This window comes from Toxotes jaculatrix, chromosome 11 (genome assembly GCF_017976425.1).
Source record: "Toxotes jaculatrix isolate fToxJac2 chromosome 11, fToxJac2.pri, whole genome shotgun sequence".
Lineage (NCBI taxonomy): Eukaryota > Metazoa > Chordata > Actinopteri > Toxotidae > Toxotes > Toxotes jaculatrix.
In genome coordinates this window covers 10922086-10940847 of record NC_054404.1, presented here as the reverse complement: position 1 = coordinate 10940847, position 18762 = coordinate 10922086, and the positions used below count along the sequence as shown (strand labels likewise).

The window sequence follows — 18762 nt, the reverse complement described above, 5'->3', positions numbered from 1 at the left end:
CAGACAGTCTGAAGTGGACTTTCCAGTACTCTGATAGCCTAGGACTGGATTGTCTTTAGTCAAGTTGCCTCAGGAGAAAAGGTCTACAATGTCACTAAATAACTAAAAATTTGTTTTCCAACTTAAATACATTTTCTTCTTTTATTTGGATCTAGGGAAAAGATTGTTGAATACATTTAGAATGTTTCTCATACTTGCTAGTTTATATTCTGAACACAAAAATATGTATGGTCACTTTTATTATTAATCACCATTGATGTTGCAAAGCTGTGCGTGTTTGTCATCTTGTAAGAATGCTCTGGCATGAATTGGTATGCTAGTGGTACATTTGTTCACTCGCACAGTAGTCAGGGCTGAGTTATGAAGAGTGTGACTGGAATACAGAATGTGTTTTTCTGACAGAATTTTCTGACAGATCATACCTACACCTGCGGAGGGTAGAGCCCCCTGACATTTGAGGGCAAGGGAAAGGGGAGATCGCAATGTGTGCTGATGTATGGATGTATGCCATCAAAGTTTAATGGAGATTTCATTTGTTGACATTCCCCCAGTGGGAAGCTGATGCTCTCACCTCATGCAGTGACATGTGACTCTGTTTCCTTTTGTGTGCAAACATTGTGACAGTTTGATGAGAGAGGGAATGCTATAGAGTTGCATCCGTGCTGTGTTCCACATGACGTGAATTATTCTGAGAAAACTTGTGTAGAATATGAATATTTACTGACTGCAGCTTTTTGTTTAAAACCTGCTGTAAAGGACAGATATACTGTATATGTTTAGGGATTCAAGCCAAAGGAAAGCAGAAACAGTACACTGGTTTGGCCTGAGTTCTCCTTGGCTGTGGACCTCTGAAATCCTTTGTGGCTGTGGCATCAATCGGACATTTTGGAGCTCCTCTTTCTGGCTAACACAGCGAGCCAGGCTGGATTAATGCACAAGCTTATCCTGATGCCACACGGTACTGACGGGCATTCTTGACTTCCCCATTGAGGATTCCCACTCACGTAATCTTGGGGGAACCATTAGGATTCTTAGAAAGTATTTACTTCACTGTTTGACAGAAAGAAAAACTGAAATATTCTTGTTTAGATTTTCTCTCATCTCTCAGCTAATCTGCCCACAAGGATATTTGTTTTCCTGTCTTTGATGTCGACCTCTAGAAGCTCTGCAACAATAACATGCAAATCAGCTTACAATTGGGCGGCCTCATTAGCCCTAGGCTTCTGATTTTATTTTAATATTTTGCACAATTAGTTTTTTTATTTTATAAATTAACTAAAATAGCTTAAGATTAAAACTTCTACTTTCTCACATATGCTGTGGTCGGTCCCTGAGGCTAGATGAGTTGCTGATTTTGAACCTGTGAGGCTTGTTTAGATGAATAATCAAATGTACAAAAAGTACTACACTCGTTATGACAAAAAATCTTGTTTACACAGGAAGTAAGAGAAGTCCTTTACATTTCAAAAATAGTTAATCTGCCTAGAGTAGACCATAAACCAACAGTGATGTGTCCTCTAAAAGATGTTAGGATAATGCTTGTCACGTACAAGATTATCTGCCAGAGTCACTCCGAAGATTTTGACACCAGTCATCTCCTCGGCAGCGGAGAACAAAAATGATGAATAGACCTCGCCAACAAAACAGTTTTGCAACAAAGGTATTTTTGATGCAGTGCATGTACTAATGGAAGGGAAGGGGTGGGAGTTCTTTGTGTATTTACTCATCTGCTTATTATCTGTAAATGGTTTTACCTAATCAGTATATATCAGTATTAACATATTAAGTTATCCATAACATGTTGGAAGATTTCAGCCACCGCTATCCACTTCTGAGGTGTGGATACAGAAAGGTGTGTCTTCAGCTGTCTCTTGACTTCAAGATAACAGAAAGATAAGTTTGTCCTTGATTACTTGTGAAGCGATTATTCTGTACGTTTTCAGCTTACATCACCTGTCTGTGAGACTCTGCTCTCTCTCTGTCAGAGGGTGCACTTAAGGGACAGAGGAAGTCATTAGACAGGATTCCTGTTGGAGGAGGAAGTCGTGTGTGAAATTTTGGCTCAGTTTTAGAACACTTCCACAGGCAAGCCTTGATGAGCTCTTGAAATTCTTCAGTCTGCCAAATAAACTGAGAGCGTCAGACTCACACGTGTGTTTATATATGTATGTTAGTGTTGTTATGTGTTTACAATTCTGATGCTGTCATGTGAGAGCTGCCACCTTTAGCCCGCTTGCAGTGCTGGAACCTGAAACCCGCACACTTTGAAGTACACACACACGCACATAAGCGCAGGCGATACCCTCTTTTACACTTCCAGTCTTCCAGTATGCCTGCTAAAGTGCACTTCAGAAAACATCTGACAGATTTAGCTTTACACTTTAAATATAGAAAGGGATACACCGATGAAAACCTACACGGCTATTAAAGAGAAAACATAGACATCACGTCCGAATGCTGCTCCACAGACGTGATGCCGGCATATTCCAGTTTGCTGCTAACCAGTGTGACTCACTCATGCTGTCTCATCACATGTGAATAATGAAATGTGGATAGAAACAGCCTCATAAAGTAATTTACAGTTATTACAGATGTAGCAACAGCTATCCTTAGCAATCCTTCTATTGCTGCGTAGTTTCTTTTATTTAATTTCTGACTTTCTTTTGTAGGCAGAGGGAATGCCCCACTGCCATTACCATTCTTGAAGGTTTCCCCTGACTGTTACTGCATTGGTCCTGATTTGTGGTGGCGGTTGCTCAGTTGGTTGTCTTTGGTAGATTGAGGGTTTGAGGTCGACAGCTAGCCCTCGTAGACATTGTGAGGAGAGAGAAAGTGTGCAAGATAGAGGGAGAAAGGATGGGGGATGGTGGGCGGCGGGGTTGGGGGGGGTGACTGGCTTTCACAGCTGAATAAGTGGGTCAGTTTAAGATGATGACGCTTTTTATCTCCTCAGCTCATCGCTGGGTGTTCACTGTTCACTGCTCAGCTTTTCAGCAACCAACCACTGCTCAGTCATACTTACTCTCTGTCCCTTTCTCCAGGCCTCTCATTCTCCCTTTCTCTTTCTCAACCACTATGACACTGCTCCCTCTACAAACAGTAAAAGCATATATTATATAAATATATACATATACATAGCATATTATATGGATTAAAAAGGTTCCATAGATTTGATAATGACCAGTAGGCTTAGAGTATTCCAACAATTTAGCATTACACTCCTATATTATTCACAGTTTAAAAGTCAGAGATGTGGGTGTGTTATGCTAACAGTGGCTAATGGAGCCTTGAGCTGCTAGCTTTCAACAAAGATGAGAAGCAGACCTCAGAGGTCTGGTAGCCTCACATCTAACTCCACAATTTATTTTCACACATATGGTCTGCAACCCTAACATGGTGGAGTTCCCCTTTAACATTCAACTGCTCTTGTGTGGCTTCACTCAGTTTGGCTTTGGCGCTCCCCTTTCACTTGCAAACTATTAACTCACTGTAAGCATATGTTAGAATGGCCGTTCTGACAACAGAGACTTCAGGAGGAATAAAATGCCAAGGCAAAGGTGGACTATGCAAATACATATATATTCTTTTATTTTCTCTCGTAACACAGGTATAACAGTAAACACAGGGTGAGGCCTAACCAGTAACCAACGTAGATTTAAAATTGGCGCCCTTTTATACCTTGGTCTGGTAAGCGTAATTGGAAAAACATTCCCAGCAGTTCTCAGATATAGAGTTATAAATATAAGTGACTAATATGCAAATATGATTATTCGATTTAACAAAAAATATTTAAAATAACCTGCGTGCAGTACTCTGATCCCCAAACCAACCACCATAAATATATTTACAATAAACATATACATAAGGAAATTTTCAGACTCCCCCTTTCTTGCCCTGCCACTTGGTCGCACCCGGAACGTTATTAACCCGGTCCGTTACCCAGGTGACTCTTTTCCGTGGCGCACCCCGGGGCGAACACAAAACAGGCAAAAGGTGAGTGTTAACCATAACTTGAACAATCCGTTAGGCACTTTAACTCTTTCCACCATTCTTTACATAAATACTAATATAAGTTTCACAACTTTGCCGGTGTCCGTCAATTCTGGACAGTCCGCTGCCAACGGAGTCTAATGGACCTCCTCTCATTTTCAGACGGAGCCGAGCGGCCATCACGGCATCCGACAGAGGCCGACTCCTCACGTATAATAACTACATTATGCAACCAATAATGCCGTTACACCTTTTGTCCCTAGAAACTTCTATGTGCGGATGTTATGTGCAAAATATACAATAAAAGTGCCTTCCGTTTTTACTCTATATTGCCCAGTTATTTATAAACAATATCAAAACCCACCGTGTATAATATTTACAATAATATTTACAAAACCATGACCCGACAGTCAAAGGTAACGAAGTCCTTCGTTACAGCATACTATGTCATCTTGTGGGAAAAACACATATTTTAATTTCCCTGTAGACAAAAAGGCAGTGTTTGGATCAGATAACGCCCTCCAGTAAACTACTTTCTTTCCTAATCAGACCAGTGGAGTGCCTCTCATTCAAAAGACCTGATGTTATCGCAGAGTTTCAGATTGAACCTTCTCCCCCATCTCCTTTGTGTGGAGCATCATTGATGTCTTTGGCTTGTAAGGTTTTTCCAGCCCTGGACATCACTCAGTCCAGGATTTGCCATCGTCCTCCATTCAAGCGGCAAACCATTAAAAATGCAAGGGGATGGGGGTGTTTACTTAATACCCCAGCCACAATACATTGGATCAGTCCAAAGCACCATCACATGAAAGTAATCAAGCTCCCATCATCAATAATGAACGGCACAATCAGCAGGGACAGTGGGCTCCTATTGTGAGATGGCTGAATGGAAGAATGGAGCGCCGGGAAGGAACTATTGTGCATCGCTACGTTGGTCAGCTGTTGCGAAGATGATGATTATGATGACAGTGGTGATGATGTGTGATGTGATCTCTAATGTTTGCAAGTGCAGTTTGCTGTAGGGGATTATTGTGGCACATGCTGCCGTTTTTCCTTTGTAGGGTGTGGAACAAGAGAAAGCTGAAATTTTCTTTTAATATTTCAACAGGTCCCCATTTGTTTACATCAACAGCAGTTTTTTTAATGTCTATGTTTGTTATACTGCCACTGGCATTCTTGAATTGTTACAAATATATTTTTTTGTGTTTGCTGTAAGAGCCATCTGTACTTGCTCTGTATAATGTCAATGTGATGCTGTAAGATATTACATTATATAGAAGTAATACATTAACATTTTGTGCCACTGGAAATGGTGCAGTATAGTCTTTGAAATCTTGTTATGCTGATGTTGGAGTGCGTGAAAACTGTTCATGTTAATGTTATGTAATTAATCAATTATGGACTTCTTAGATAAAAAAGAAGAAAAAGTTGTGCATTTCTAATGCAGCCTTCTGAAATCTAGTGGCACTGACAGCCTGGTCTGATTTAAATAAATTTAAATTGATTCAGAAACAAATGCAGTGATTGCACTTCTTTGGTTGTTTTCTTAATCATTTAAAAATTGTGTTTATAAAAATCTCTACAAGAATAAATTACTTAGATTCTGGACTCTGATATTGTTTCTAGTACTGCATATACTGCAAGTTACCTTACCTTTCTTTACCTCACCAGTCACATATAGTCACTGAAACATTATACAGTCTATAGTCCAGAGGGTCACAATCTCACACAATGCAAACACTGACTCAGCATAGCAGTTGAGGAGTGTATGTCAACACTTCATAACTGTGGTTCTCTCTAAGCACTTCTTCTCAATACCCCCTACACACAAGTTGAGCTTACAAATGTGTATCCCTTTCTTTGCTTCCTATGATTGTGCTGGCTTGACTTTACACTGCCCGGATTCAATAGGCTGCATTTGCTGACATGAGGGTGAGCATTCATTATTCAGCGCATGCTTTTTGAAAACGTCCACCATTCTGCAACCTGCAGGAAGCAAGTCTCTGTTTAATTACAGATACTGTAACTAGTGTAGCCTATTGTGTCCACCCCCAACTTAATACAGCGCTTTGTTTACTACAGGCTTAGAAGACTTTTGCAGCCCTGTGCACGAAAGTAATTTCTCTTTCATCTGTCTTTCTCTTCTCAGGTGGTGTTAGTCTTTGCGCTCAGCATCGGGGCCCTTGGAATATACTTTATAGACTCCTCAGAGTAAGTATCACCTTCATGACATATATTCTGAAATAAGTTGAAATTTCACACATGCTCTGGCAGCTACACTGACGATGGAAATTGGATCGAATGAACTTTGCATGCATTTACACTGGCTGCAACATATGATATCTGAATGATAGATGCACATGCATCCCTCCTCATCTCCACACGCTGTAATCTCCGAAATGCAAATGCACATATTCACACCCCCACAAGTTCTCACAAGCAGTGTAGATGCACACATGTACACTACATACACACACACACACATCTGTATCTGAGGATTTGTCAATGGGAGGCCTGTCAGTTTCCATGGTAACAGAGACAGGCAGATACTGTATGTGTTGGGGAGCTTTTTCAATGTGTGAGCAAATGAGTATGTGTATTGTTAGTTTATGCGTATCCCTGGCTGGCAGTCACCCAGAGACAGATTGCAGGCCTGGCATGTCTCCGATAACTCCTGCAGTTACTTTCACACCATTCTTTTTTTTTAAATTTTTTGAAGTCTTGTGAGTTTCTCTCTGGTAGATGTATATGGACTCATTAGCTTTAAAAGTGTATAATTTCCTTTAATATTCAGATGATGACTAAGGATGCAATCAGTCAATCACTGGCCATGTTAATGATCAATAATCAATGAATCACCGAAAGCTTACAAAAAAATGTAGGTGCAGGCAACAGGCGCTTACTACATTTTCATTGAAACTGAAATTAAATGTCCAATATGTCATAAAGGTAACTGACATCTTTTACCGAGATGTGTCATTTGTAATGTTTCTGTTAGTGGTGCACAAATCACTCAAGTCACCTGAATGTGAAGCACTGGGACACCATACCACATGTCCATATTATTATTATATTTTGCATGTTACACAATATAATGCTCTTCACCCACTGTAAGACTATGATGCTTCTCTAAGAGATGCCTTAAAATGAAATCTAGAATGACTTTTACATGATGAACAGGCTAACCTGACACTTGAGCATGCTTCCGTGGCAGAAATCAGGAATAAATGAACAGTGACAGGGGCAGCTAAAACATTTCCTCACCCTAATTTACTGTGATTGGTGGAGTGATACAGAAAAGGGCTCCAGTGTGTACAGTAAAAATGCTCATCTCTTTAATCTTTAACAAAACAATTTCACATGTACCATGAAATACACAAATACTATTACATTCTTTTTCTCATAAATCCTTGAATGCTAGGGGTTAAATTGTTTTTGTCTGCGGATCATATCAGCTTTTGCTGTTGATTTGTCTCTTTTTCATGGTTTTGGTTAGAATTTAATTTGATTTACACACTCGGCAACAATTTCTAACAGAAACACCAAAACAGCAGTCTAATATGTAATTTGTCTTCAGGCTAATTTAATTTGAGGTGCAACTTGATACTGTGTGTTTGCTAATGGCAGTTCTGTACCTCCTGACTTCAATTAGCAAAAGCTTCTGTAGTAGATGGTCCCCGTGATTTTTGGAGTACCATGGTTCAAAGAGCACTCATTTTAAATTAAAGTAAAAGAGGCGATTTATTAGTTCCAATTATGTAGAAATTGCTACACCTCTGGCAATCAAATGACCAACTCCGCATGCACCTTATTTCATGCACCATTGATTTACCACAATAAAACCTTAAATATTTATTGTAGTGCCTGTGGTTATAGAATCTTGATTACAAAGGAACCATAAGGAACCCTTCCTCTGTTGACTGTTGTGCACCATATTATGTTTAAGGAATGGTTAACTTCTTGTAGTTTGTTTTTTCGTTTCCATACGACATCTGTGAACTGTGAAATTGTGTCCCTGGGGGAAGTGAGAGTCTGAAACAGGGATAGAGATCTAAAACTCTTAAAAGGAGTAAATCTAAAATGCAGTCCAACTTATATAGTCTTATCTTTAGCAGCGGTGGGAAATTATTTCTGACATGAATCCAGTCACCAATTTGTACCTCAGAATAAAAACCTTTCCTTCCAATTCCACATCTCTATGTCTCCATACATCACCTTATCGTTCCCTCTTTGAGTAGCCCTCTGCTTCCGGTATATTTTTAGCTCAACATCACTAAGTCCAAAACTAGTATGACGATGGGCTGCACATGGCCATTGAGCAAAATTGAGAATGTAGTTAAAAACTGTTGTGGAGCCGCTTTATACAACTTCTTTCAATTGTAAGTAGCCAAAGCCAGCTAGAAAAGTTCCTAAATGTCACTAGATGACATAATACAGGAATTAGCATATTCATGACATCAGCACGTCGTATTTGCAGTCTGCCTAGTGTCAGCCGGTTTCATCCCATATCTGTTTGCTTCTCTCCTACTCTCTGTGCTCGCATATACAGTCATTTAGTATAGCCGAATTCCCTATTAAGCTGTTCTCCTTTTCAGAAAACGGGACTAGTATGAAATAGTGACAGAAATGAGCCCCATTAAGACTGCATGTCAACCACCCGTCACATCCAAGCCGTTTCCAGGCTGCTGCTCTGCGCTACTTAAATCCTGATTTTGTAACTGTGACATTGTCTGACAAAATCACCAAACATAATTTGGCAGCACTGCCCCTAAACACCTCCCTGATGACGTATTAGAAACTATTTGCGCCAGTTCATTTTGAAGGAGCAATGCCCAATGGGGAACCTCCATAACTTCAGCCCTCACTTGAACCCATCAGTCAGTCAGTGACACCCGTTTCTGTCTATAGGGTTGGTGCCATTGTTGCGGTCCAGCCAAAAATGGGGGTTTGAGGGACAAATTTCCTTCTTATAAAAGTGTATAGTCTCTGTTAATATTCAGATGATGACTAGGGACAGAGAGTAATTTTCACAGTCAATCCCTGGCCATGCTAATCATCAATGATCAATGACTCATCATAGCCTTGTGAAAATATCAAAAAAAGCAGAATGACTTTGACATGATCAACAGGCTAACCTAACACTTGAGCATGTGTTCTTGACAAATGTATGTAGATGCAGACAGTGATAAGTTGTCTACAGGACAACAAAAGAGGAAGGTTGAAAGCATAACATTTGCAGAGATGTACCACGCCATAACATCAAACCTGCAGGGCAAAAAGGGAGAATAGTTAACAGTTTGTTTGGTTTTGCTGCAGTGGTGCAGTTTCTCTCACTGTAGTATTTCCCCATTGCGTCTTGTATGTTACGGTGCACTTTGAGTCTATTTCTATGTGAGCTGGCTTCCCAGAGGCATTGCCCTGATCTCTCAGTGCTCCCATTAAGCTCTAAGGCCCTCACTAGCCTCATCATCGTGATTAGCTCAAGCTTGTCACTTGAGTGTGCACGTCCTCTCAGGGGGACTACTGATCAACCCAGAGCAGATTCAGCTGACTATGGGGGCTTTGACATCCTAAACATGGCCAGGCTTGTGCTATAGCCATAGTTTAACTGTAACAGCTGGAGCCTCTTAAGTGCTCTACACCTCATGTCATAGAGTCGACCTGACACTAAGTCTTTCTTAGTTGTCCTTTGAGAAAGACCTATTTTTGTCTCTGTCACACTATATTTGCAGTTATATCTAATGGTTAGAGATGTCTGAACTTGCCAGCCTCAGAATAATCCAGGATGCGTCATATGGGCCATCAAGGACAAATGGTTTCCAATTATCACTGTGAGAATAATATGTCACGTCCACACTAACTGTCTCAAGTAAACAGTGCTACAGCCAAACCACAGAGTTTTACACTATGTCTTTGCATTTGTGATTCTGTCCATTCACACCAAGAGCATGCACAAGGATACAAATACTGACAGATGCTCTTCCTCTGTCTATCACTGTTTGTGTGGTGTTGCATGTGCATACATTCCTGTTCTAGGAGAGACATACACTACATGAATAAATGATCTGACTCTCTACCCCCATACTTAAATGCTAAAAATGCTCTACAGATGACCTTCTCTCCAACTAGCTTCCTTGCCACTAAATGTTAATGACTGAAGAAATCGATGAGCGCAGATTTATAGGTCACCCTTTTAATAGTAGTAATTACTCTACCAAATATTGAGGGTCTTGTGGTAGAGACTCGTGAACTACTCTTGCTTAATGGTTTGCTTTCCTCCCTTCTCTTCCAAACTGCCATTTTGGCCATCGGATGAAGTGAACATCATTCTGAAATTGTCTGTGAAAAAGGAAACAGTAATGGGAAGGATTACGGTTGAGTTCCTGTGGTAACAGCAAAAAGAGACATGTGGTAGAATAAGTGCATGTGGGTTGGACCTCGGGAGGCTGGATCTGCACGATGGGTTTTTATGTCTACTTCACTGAAGCAGGGTAGCCTCTAGGGGCAAGGACACACACATGCACATACTGGGTAAAATGCTGAAGACAACATACCTTTCTGGTGGCCAGGCCTCTGTCTCCCAGGAGCTGTTTTGTTTCTACCTTTCTGCCAGCGGGGCTTTCTTAGCAGGAGCTCTGTTGGCCAATGTCCTGCAGCAAAGATTCACAGAAAAACACAGCAAAGCCTTGTGTGGAAGCAGGTAGACAGAGTTTGAAAGGAAGGAATTGTTAATTGGCTCCCATCCCAGCTGAGCACAGAGATTACGAGTCATTGACTTGGCAACTGTGTTGTTGTTAAGAGGACATTTTTTGAATGAATGTGAATTAGTATGTAGCTTCACTGAGAATGACTGTCCATCTGCTCGGTTTAACAAAGCGGTTGTTTATCACAGTTCTGTGCAGCACATAATAATGTATGATAAAACACTGCCTTCACTGTTCCTCTGCATCAGACTTCACTTGCCAAAACCGATGCTATTTTAGTGATATTTTCAATGGGAGGATACTGCGTCCTCTCCCGCCCACATCTGAATCTGTTTTAATACCTTGGCTCATCCCTCATCCTTCATCCCTTCTTTTTCCTCCTCTGTGCTCCCATGAAACAAATAAAGAGGAATGTAGGACAAAGTCTCTGCAGGCTGCTCTTAAAGGGATGCCCTTGTTCCTGCTCTACTTCTGTTTCTATTTCTCTCCTCTCTCGATCCCTCCCTGTCACACATACAGACAATTACAAGCACACACTTGCATAGTCACCTTAACTCGCAGGAGCACACACATACAGACGACTGACAAATTAAAGGACAAACCAACATAGGTTGTCTTTTGGTGTTGGGCCAGCACAGCTTCAGTGTGCCTTGGCACTGATTCTACAAGTGTCTAGAACTTTATTTTGAGGGATGGACACCATTCTTCCACAAAATATTTCCTCATTTTCTGTTTAGATGATTGTGGTGGTGAATGTTCAAAATCTTCCCCTGTTCAATTGGGTTAAGATCTGGTGACTGTGAAGGCCACAGCATATGATTCACATCATTTTCACTCTCATCAAACCATTCAGAGACCCCCCCTCATGGCCTATGGATGGGGATATTGTCATCCTGAAAGTAACCACTCTCATCAGGATAGAAATGTTTCAAGGTGATCACTCAGAACAACTTTGTGTTGATTTGCAGTGACCCTTGCTTGGGTCACTGCAAATCCCTTGGAGGCAAGTGGACCCAAACTATGCCAGTAAAATGCCCCCCACAGCATGACAATGCCACAGGATCCCATCGCTGTAGGGGTCACGCATCCAGGGGTGTAGTGTTCTGTTTGTGTACGCCACACATGCACTCGCCCACTTGTCGAGAATATGGAAGGATGACTCATCTGACCAAATCACTTTTTTCCACTCTGCATTCATAAGGGGTTTATGCACTGCAACACTACTATAATATCCCTCTCTGTATAATTGTCGATTGCCTGTTCTTGCTTACACAGTCTGATCATATCCTGTGTTGACATTCTCAGTCACCTGATGAAGATTTTGTTTGTTTGCTTGTTGATTTGTTGCTCTTCTGTTTTTCCTTACATAAAGCACTAATGCTCGAGCATCACAGTCATCAAATGTGTGCTTTCGGCCACAATTTCTGACCCTGTTTGCTGACGTCTTTTCCATAGATCTAGATGCAGATGTCCCTTTAGTCACTGTTCCTATTAAAATATTCTCCAGCTGAGCAATATTTGTGACTGAAGCTCCTGCTATCCATGCCCCAAAAATGAACCTCTTTCAAAGCCACTTAAATCTTTTCCTCTTGCCATGTGATACAAAATTGGAATCAGCTGGGTCTGCTCAGCATTTTTACACATGCCACAGACCGTGACTGGATGTTAATTGCTTAATTGTACCATGCAGTGCACCTGTGTGGAAGCATCTGCATTTGTTATGTCTCTCGACTCATTTATTCAGGTTTTTTCCTTTTTAATTTGTAACCTGTCTGCATTTAGACACACAAACACAATTTTGCTTCTGTCTAAGAGGCCTCATAAGCAGTGGCCTGTGTCTGTAACTCTATCATTAGTGTGCGATCAATGTCAGTGCTGAAAAAAGAAGCAGTGACTAATGACTAATTAATGGGGTAAGGTGAGAAATATGGCTGAGCAGCGAGACAAGCTTGGCAGACTTTGTGGCGATGAAGGGTAGCCTATATAAGAAGCTCTGTGTTGACAGTACCTGGCTGGTAGCTCTGGATGGCTTCAGAGAAGACCATGTAACCATTAGAAGACTTAATTTACAGTTGACTCCCATTGCCGAGTGGCTTCAGATTTAAATCCACAAACTGGCAGTGCAAACCGATTCATTTCCAAATCAAATTTTCAACAATTTTCTAAAACTGGAGACTAAATGCCATTTAATTACTTTCCCTCACACTGTTCATTGAGATTTTCTTATTTTAAGTGACTTATTATCAACATTTGCGCTGGAAAAAAAGAGAGAATATGAAATGTCAACATCACATTCATGGAGAATGAAATACGATCATGGAGCCCTCTCCCTGTAGGCCAGTGGTTCTCAAATGTTTTTCTGGCATGCCCCCCTTCAGCAGCTGAAAAAAGTTCATGCCTCCCGCGCCCCACACTTTTTTTTTTTTTTTTATCAATCATTAACAATGATAAAGGAAGCAACAAATCAAAAAGGAAAGAAAACTCTTGCCCATAAACAAATCATATTCATATTCTTCATACTTCATACTTCATATTTTTCCCTTGGCCATCCGTGCCCACCCATGGGTGCCTGGCCCACAGTTTGAGAGCCATTGCTGTACACTTTATTAAAAAATTAAGATTTTTAGTTGCTATTCAATATCTGAGCATGAGTTGAGGCGGTTCCAGCAGCCAATGGAGTCCTGCATAGTCCACATGTGGTGAAGTTGTACATTATTGTGACGATATAACCTGTTAGGCCTAAAGTATTATGAGAGTGAGACTAATGAGAGTGAAGTTGCCCTGACTGTCATGTTATCTGGTAAATGCAGATTCAGTGAATGAAACACTGATTGAAGTCCAATGAAAGAAATTACCAGAGGTATGATTAACCAAGCTGCTCTGCAATTTTTTTTCTGGTATGGTCCAGTCTATTTGTTTATCAAAGTCACTATGGTAATATAAAAGCCATTTACTGTTGCAGTTGCCTGATATCCCACAATGCCGAGCGGAATGGCTATTTTTAGACCACCGCATGAACACAGTATGAGCCATTCTCAAAACATTCAGTTAATGTAATCAGCCCCTGATAAAACTGAAATGATTTAAATGCTCTTGTGGCTTTTTTTTTTTTAATTTGTAGCCACAGTGTCAATCCATGTTAACTCTTCCAGCTTGTGATTCTTGCTAAAGTCTCATAACTTCTGTAATATCACACTATTCATCTTTTTGTTGAATCTGTGTTTGCTCCAGAAGTGAACTGGACAGGACTTACGTTTGGTGGAGAACTAAACCTACTAGAGTTCACAGGACAATTTTGACACAAATCAAAACAAACTGATCAAAAAGAGGAAATGCACCAGAGTTCACTTGAACCTAACATGCTGGTGTGAAAAAACCCTTAAGGTACTAAATTGATTGGTTTCTTATCATTCATGTTCAATTTCAAATTATTTCCTTAAATTATTACAGTCCCAGTGCTGTGATTAACTCAAAGGCCGACTTGACAATGCAATTGTTATTTTTAGATAAGAATTAAAATTGGTGTAAGAATTTTTTCGTAGAATAAATTAATGTATGAAATTTATCTAAAGTTTTTGTGTCCTAAGGGATACATTTCCTTTCCTTATGAGGGGAGTAGGAGGGGTTGTTATAATTATATGATTAATAAAATGTATAAATTTGTTTTTGTGATGAATATTACTGGTTATTTTACATGAGAAAGTCTAAAAGTGCTGATTAAGTGACCTGAAATTAGAAAAAAATAAAATTAGCACCGCCAACTTCATTCGGTTGACAGTGTTAATCAGTGTGCTGATAAGCACTTTCTCTTTTTGCATATGGCACATAACCACAGCTTTTATCTCTTAATTGGTTTGTGTTCAAGAGAGGAGTGATGTGATGTGTGTAGTTTAGCAGTTGTACTGTAACACTGGCTTCTGAATAAATGAACCGTACATTAGTGCAAGTGTCATTTCTCTCTTGCAAAGATGTCACTCTTTTTTTACCTTGCTGTTCTTATTCTTCAGTATTTACTCTCGTTTCAATTTAATTTTATTGTTGAGTGTGTTGTATGAAGTTGTGCTTTCTTTTAGTGCTGTGCTATTTCCGCTCACAAATTTCTTCTTTAGACTTAAAAATAAATAACGTCTTTGTAGAGGAAAAGCTTGAAGCAGGGCGCAAGTCATTTGCATTCAGATGAAAAAATGGAGCTATCTATTTTTAGGCTCCTTGGGGAGGTTTTATTTGTCCATTGCCCTTGTAGGTGCTAAAGTATTTCTTATTTTAGTAATGGTGCCTTGACCTAAATCAGTCATTAAAGTACTAACCTGGCCTTCTTTCAGCTTCACAAACCCTCAGGAGAAATACTGGGGACATTCAGTTATTGCGCTCAAATCACATTCTAAATTTGTTCACAATTTTCGGTTTGGATTGTATATTGATTCTGTGAGGCATCTTGAATACCAACAAATGAGACTATGAATCTGTATCTGCTAATTTGTTACTACATTCCAAGATGCTTATGCCTTACTAGAGCAGTAAGACATTTCTGAGAAATGAAGAATGACTCAGTTTTGGTGTGTTTCATTGTGGTTGTGAGCATTAGTCAAGCCGGCAGCAGTGTGTTGTTGTTGTTGTTTGCTCAGGGGGCAAACTTGCTGTTGCTCCTGCAGCTAGCCAAGGTCATGCGCAGACGGACGAAGGGCTGGCTCCTGCTGACTGACTGAAGGTGTTTGGGCCTATTTTTAGACCATCATCACCAACATACTCCTTTGCCCTTGTGAACAAATGAGTTTTACCTCTCTGGTTGAGTTTTACAGAATTCCTGGTCAAAGGAGGTTAACGTGGGAGAACGTTTTATGTCCTTAAACAGACTTTCATGCTCTGCGGCCTCTCCTCGGGCAACCACTGTTCTCCTGTGTTTGTCTACATGTAAGTGGGTACACGTGTGTGTATGTTAGTGCTAGCTTTGCTAATAAGCACAGCAGGGTTACAGAAGGACTAGTGTGATGCAGGCATTGACATAAGAAGACCAGAGTTTATCTCCAGGTAATTTCCATATGGCCTAAAACTAGTGCTCTGTGCTACATGCAGTATATAGCCTGTGAGACAAATTGTCTCCAGTACCTCTGGGACCTTTGTCCCCTTCCATTTTTACTGTCACTTTCACATCTTCCTCTTCTCCTTTTCCTCTTACTGTCCCTACCTCTCTTTCTCGTTCTCACTTCTCTCTTCCTTTCTCTCTTCTCTCTCCTCTTCCTGTCAGGATGGTTGGTGTAACCCCAGGCTGTGCCAGGGCTTAAGGAGTAATAAGAACTGTGATGGGCAGATCTATTTTCTGCAGGACACTGGCAGCATGTGGCCAGGAAAGCCTTGTGATTGTGGAGTGTGAAGTGACATTGAAACACCTGCACAGTGTAATGAAATCCAATACAATGGCCCTGCAATACATAACACATGCGAGAAGCTTACAGTGCTCAGTTTTAGTTCAGACTAGACCGGTGAGGTGATGAGTGAATTCTGTGGTCAGAGACTGGACACAGACTGTGGCCGTGGGTGTGAAAGTGGGATGTGCCACACCCCAACACTGACACTGGAACACATTACTTCCTGTACTGACACTGAATGTTGGCACTGAACTGTGCTGCAGAACCATCCAATATGAGCCCAATCCCCAGGGACACTGGACTTAATTTGTTGTTGCTGTATTAGTTGTTTTTGATGTATTGCATTATATAATAATTATATAAAAATCAGAATTCTACCCCTATTTAAACTTATACCTACATTAATTTATTTATTTTTTCTCCACCACTTCCTGGGGCAAAAATCCCAGCTTTAAATGCTCCACTGTGTTCACAGGTGGTTGAAAACTTTGTATGTCAGGTAAAATTTTAAAAACGAAACATTGTGCTGAAAGACCATATAATGCTCAGTACAGATGAGGGGAACTGCAGCATCTAGTGTGTATAAGTGACAACTTTCACATTACACAGTCATTTTTTTCCATTGCTGCAGATTCAAGTAAAGAAACAGTAAATTTGGAAATATTGTGTTGATGTTAGTAGGTAAAAGATGGCTGACTATTAAACTGTCTATGTATAGGTGATGATTCACACCTCTAATCATACAGTACATCTAATTTCATCAGTTGTGTTTAAGAAATATTTATTATGGCTAGTATTTATCTTAATACAGTTAAACATTATGGCTTGCCGTATATAAACTAGTTAATTCTTAATTTTTTGCTTTTCATTCCATTTTGTCTTTTTTTAAAATTTGGTTGGAAACACATTCAGTAGCTCCACATTTAGAGACTGAGAAAACCTTCTCCATCTTGTACTGATGAACTCTTAATTTACTATTGTGCTCCTGGGCTTAACAGAGAAACCATAGGTCTGCCTGATGTGTCTTCTTCCCTACTTTAGTTAATGATAATCTTTACTATAAAATGATGATTATAAAAATTACTAAATTAAAGCCCTGAGACTGTAGCAAAATCAAGTAGAAAATTCAATGTACCACTCAGCCCCTGCCGTGTGTCGCCATGCTCTCTCTGTTATTGAGAATGCTTCGGGTCACATGACTGTAGCTGAGCGGTTATTCAGAATTAGGCCAGAGCTGAGCCCAAGGGGAAATGCCACACTGACCACTCCAAATGGTGTCTTCAGTGTGCACCATCTGTGTGTGTATATGTACTCACATGTGCTTGTAAGTGTATTTGTTTTTGTGTATATTATCTTGCATAAAGGTCGGTAAGGGTTAGCTAAGGTTGTGATTTCAAGTCAGTTTTTTGGGGGTTAGGGCACATGAGCTGCAGTGTGTAGATGGGTGAGAGGCCCAGAGGCTATATTGAGAGAAAAGGACATTTAATCAAAGGAATGTTGTGTGTGCATAGGGTGCATGTATGATTCATGACAGGTTTGTTTTAGCACGCTTGTTTAGCATGATGCCTGTCACGTGGAGATGCTGATGGTGAGTAAATAATTGAGTATTTTGGCCAAATCAATGTTAAGGGTCTGGAGCGAATTAACTTGTGTCCAAAGTCTGATGCCACTGTATGAGAAAATGCCTTTCAACCAAATAAAATCACTTTTTTTAAACAACTGCTGCATAAACAAGACTGATTCTAATCATATTGGACATGGGCCAGGGTTTTACATCCCATGAGTCCTCAGGATATGCTCGACACAGACCACACACTCATAAATTAGAAGTTCGATCATCCTCTTGGAGCAGTATGTTTTCTCTGGCATGTCTGTACCCAGTCATCCATTATAATGGATCATTGTGTGTTAAAATGTTTGATGTTAACTAGAAGATGATTAAGCTTCACTCCTCTCTACCTCTGGAGGTTCTCATTATGCAGTAAAATCTATTCTGGATCTCACACTGTGCCCCTATGGGCTCCATGCATATAAATGTACTCTATACTTTAATGTTTAATTTGAACGTATGGGACTTGTAACTGTGTACTCTTGTAATAGCCTCATGTGTGTTCCCTTGCCAGTCTATACATTCCCAAAGGTTGCCTATAGCCAGCCCAGCCATAATGCATATTCATGTTTTTCCCCACGGTGGGATTTCCTCATTACGTGAGAGCAAAATGCTATAGGCCTCTGACCAAATGAAGAATGGGGTGGAAACACAGCCTTTTATTGCTTTTGTTGAGAGCACCCACTTGCTAATGGTTAATCATCACAAGGTAAACATGAAGATGGATTGTGCGACAGACCAGGCAGATCACTACTCATTTGTCATCATGTACCTTCTTTTTTTTAAAGCAACACCCAGCTAGCTCTTGAACTGTTAAATGGAGAGAGCAGTCTCTTTGTGCGAGTGGAGTTTCTGTCATAGGAAGGAATATCTGTTGGGATATTTGTGTTTGACAGATGCTGAATAATTTATGCATCCTGAATGTACTGTCACATCCAAGCAGTTGTTCTTAACTACCTATTTTATTTTATTTTTCAGCTCTTTCATCTATGTGTGATTGACTCTGGAGCTAGGTCCTTTTATCTCCTCCTCCTGTGAACCCCCTAGAGGAATTGCAGGGTGTTAGTGAAACTCAATGACAAATCACTAAATT

The 18762-nt window shown here is 40.3% G+C and overlaps 1 protein-coding gene across 3 annotated transcripts in view; it reads left to right on the top strand.

Moving 5' to 3' along the window:
• The window catches only part of kcnma1a (potassium large conductance calcium-activated channel, subfamily M, alpha member 1a), a 138854-nt gene that overhangs the window by 53272 nt on the left and 66820 nt on the right, over positions 1-18762 (top strand). For all 3 annotated transcript variants that reach the window (XM_041049314.1, XM_041049316.1, XM_041049315.1), the window contains exon 3: positions 6140-6201. In XM_041049314.1, coding sequence (XP_040905248.1) covers positions 6140-6201 — 62 coding nt within the window. The remainder of the gene's footprint in view (positions 1-6139; positions 6202-18762) is intronic.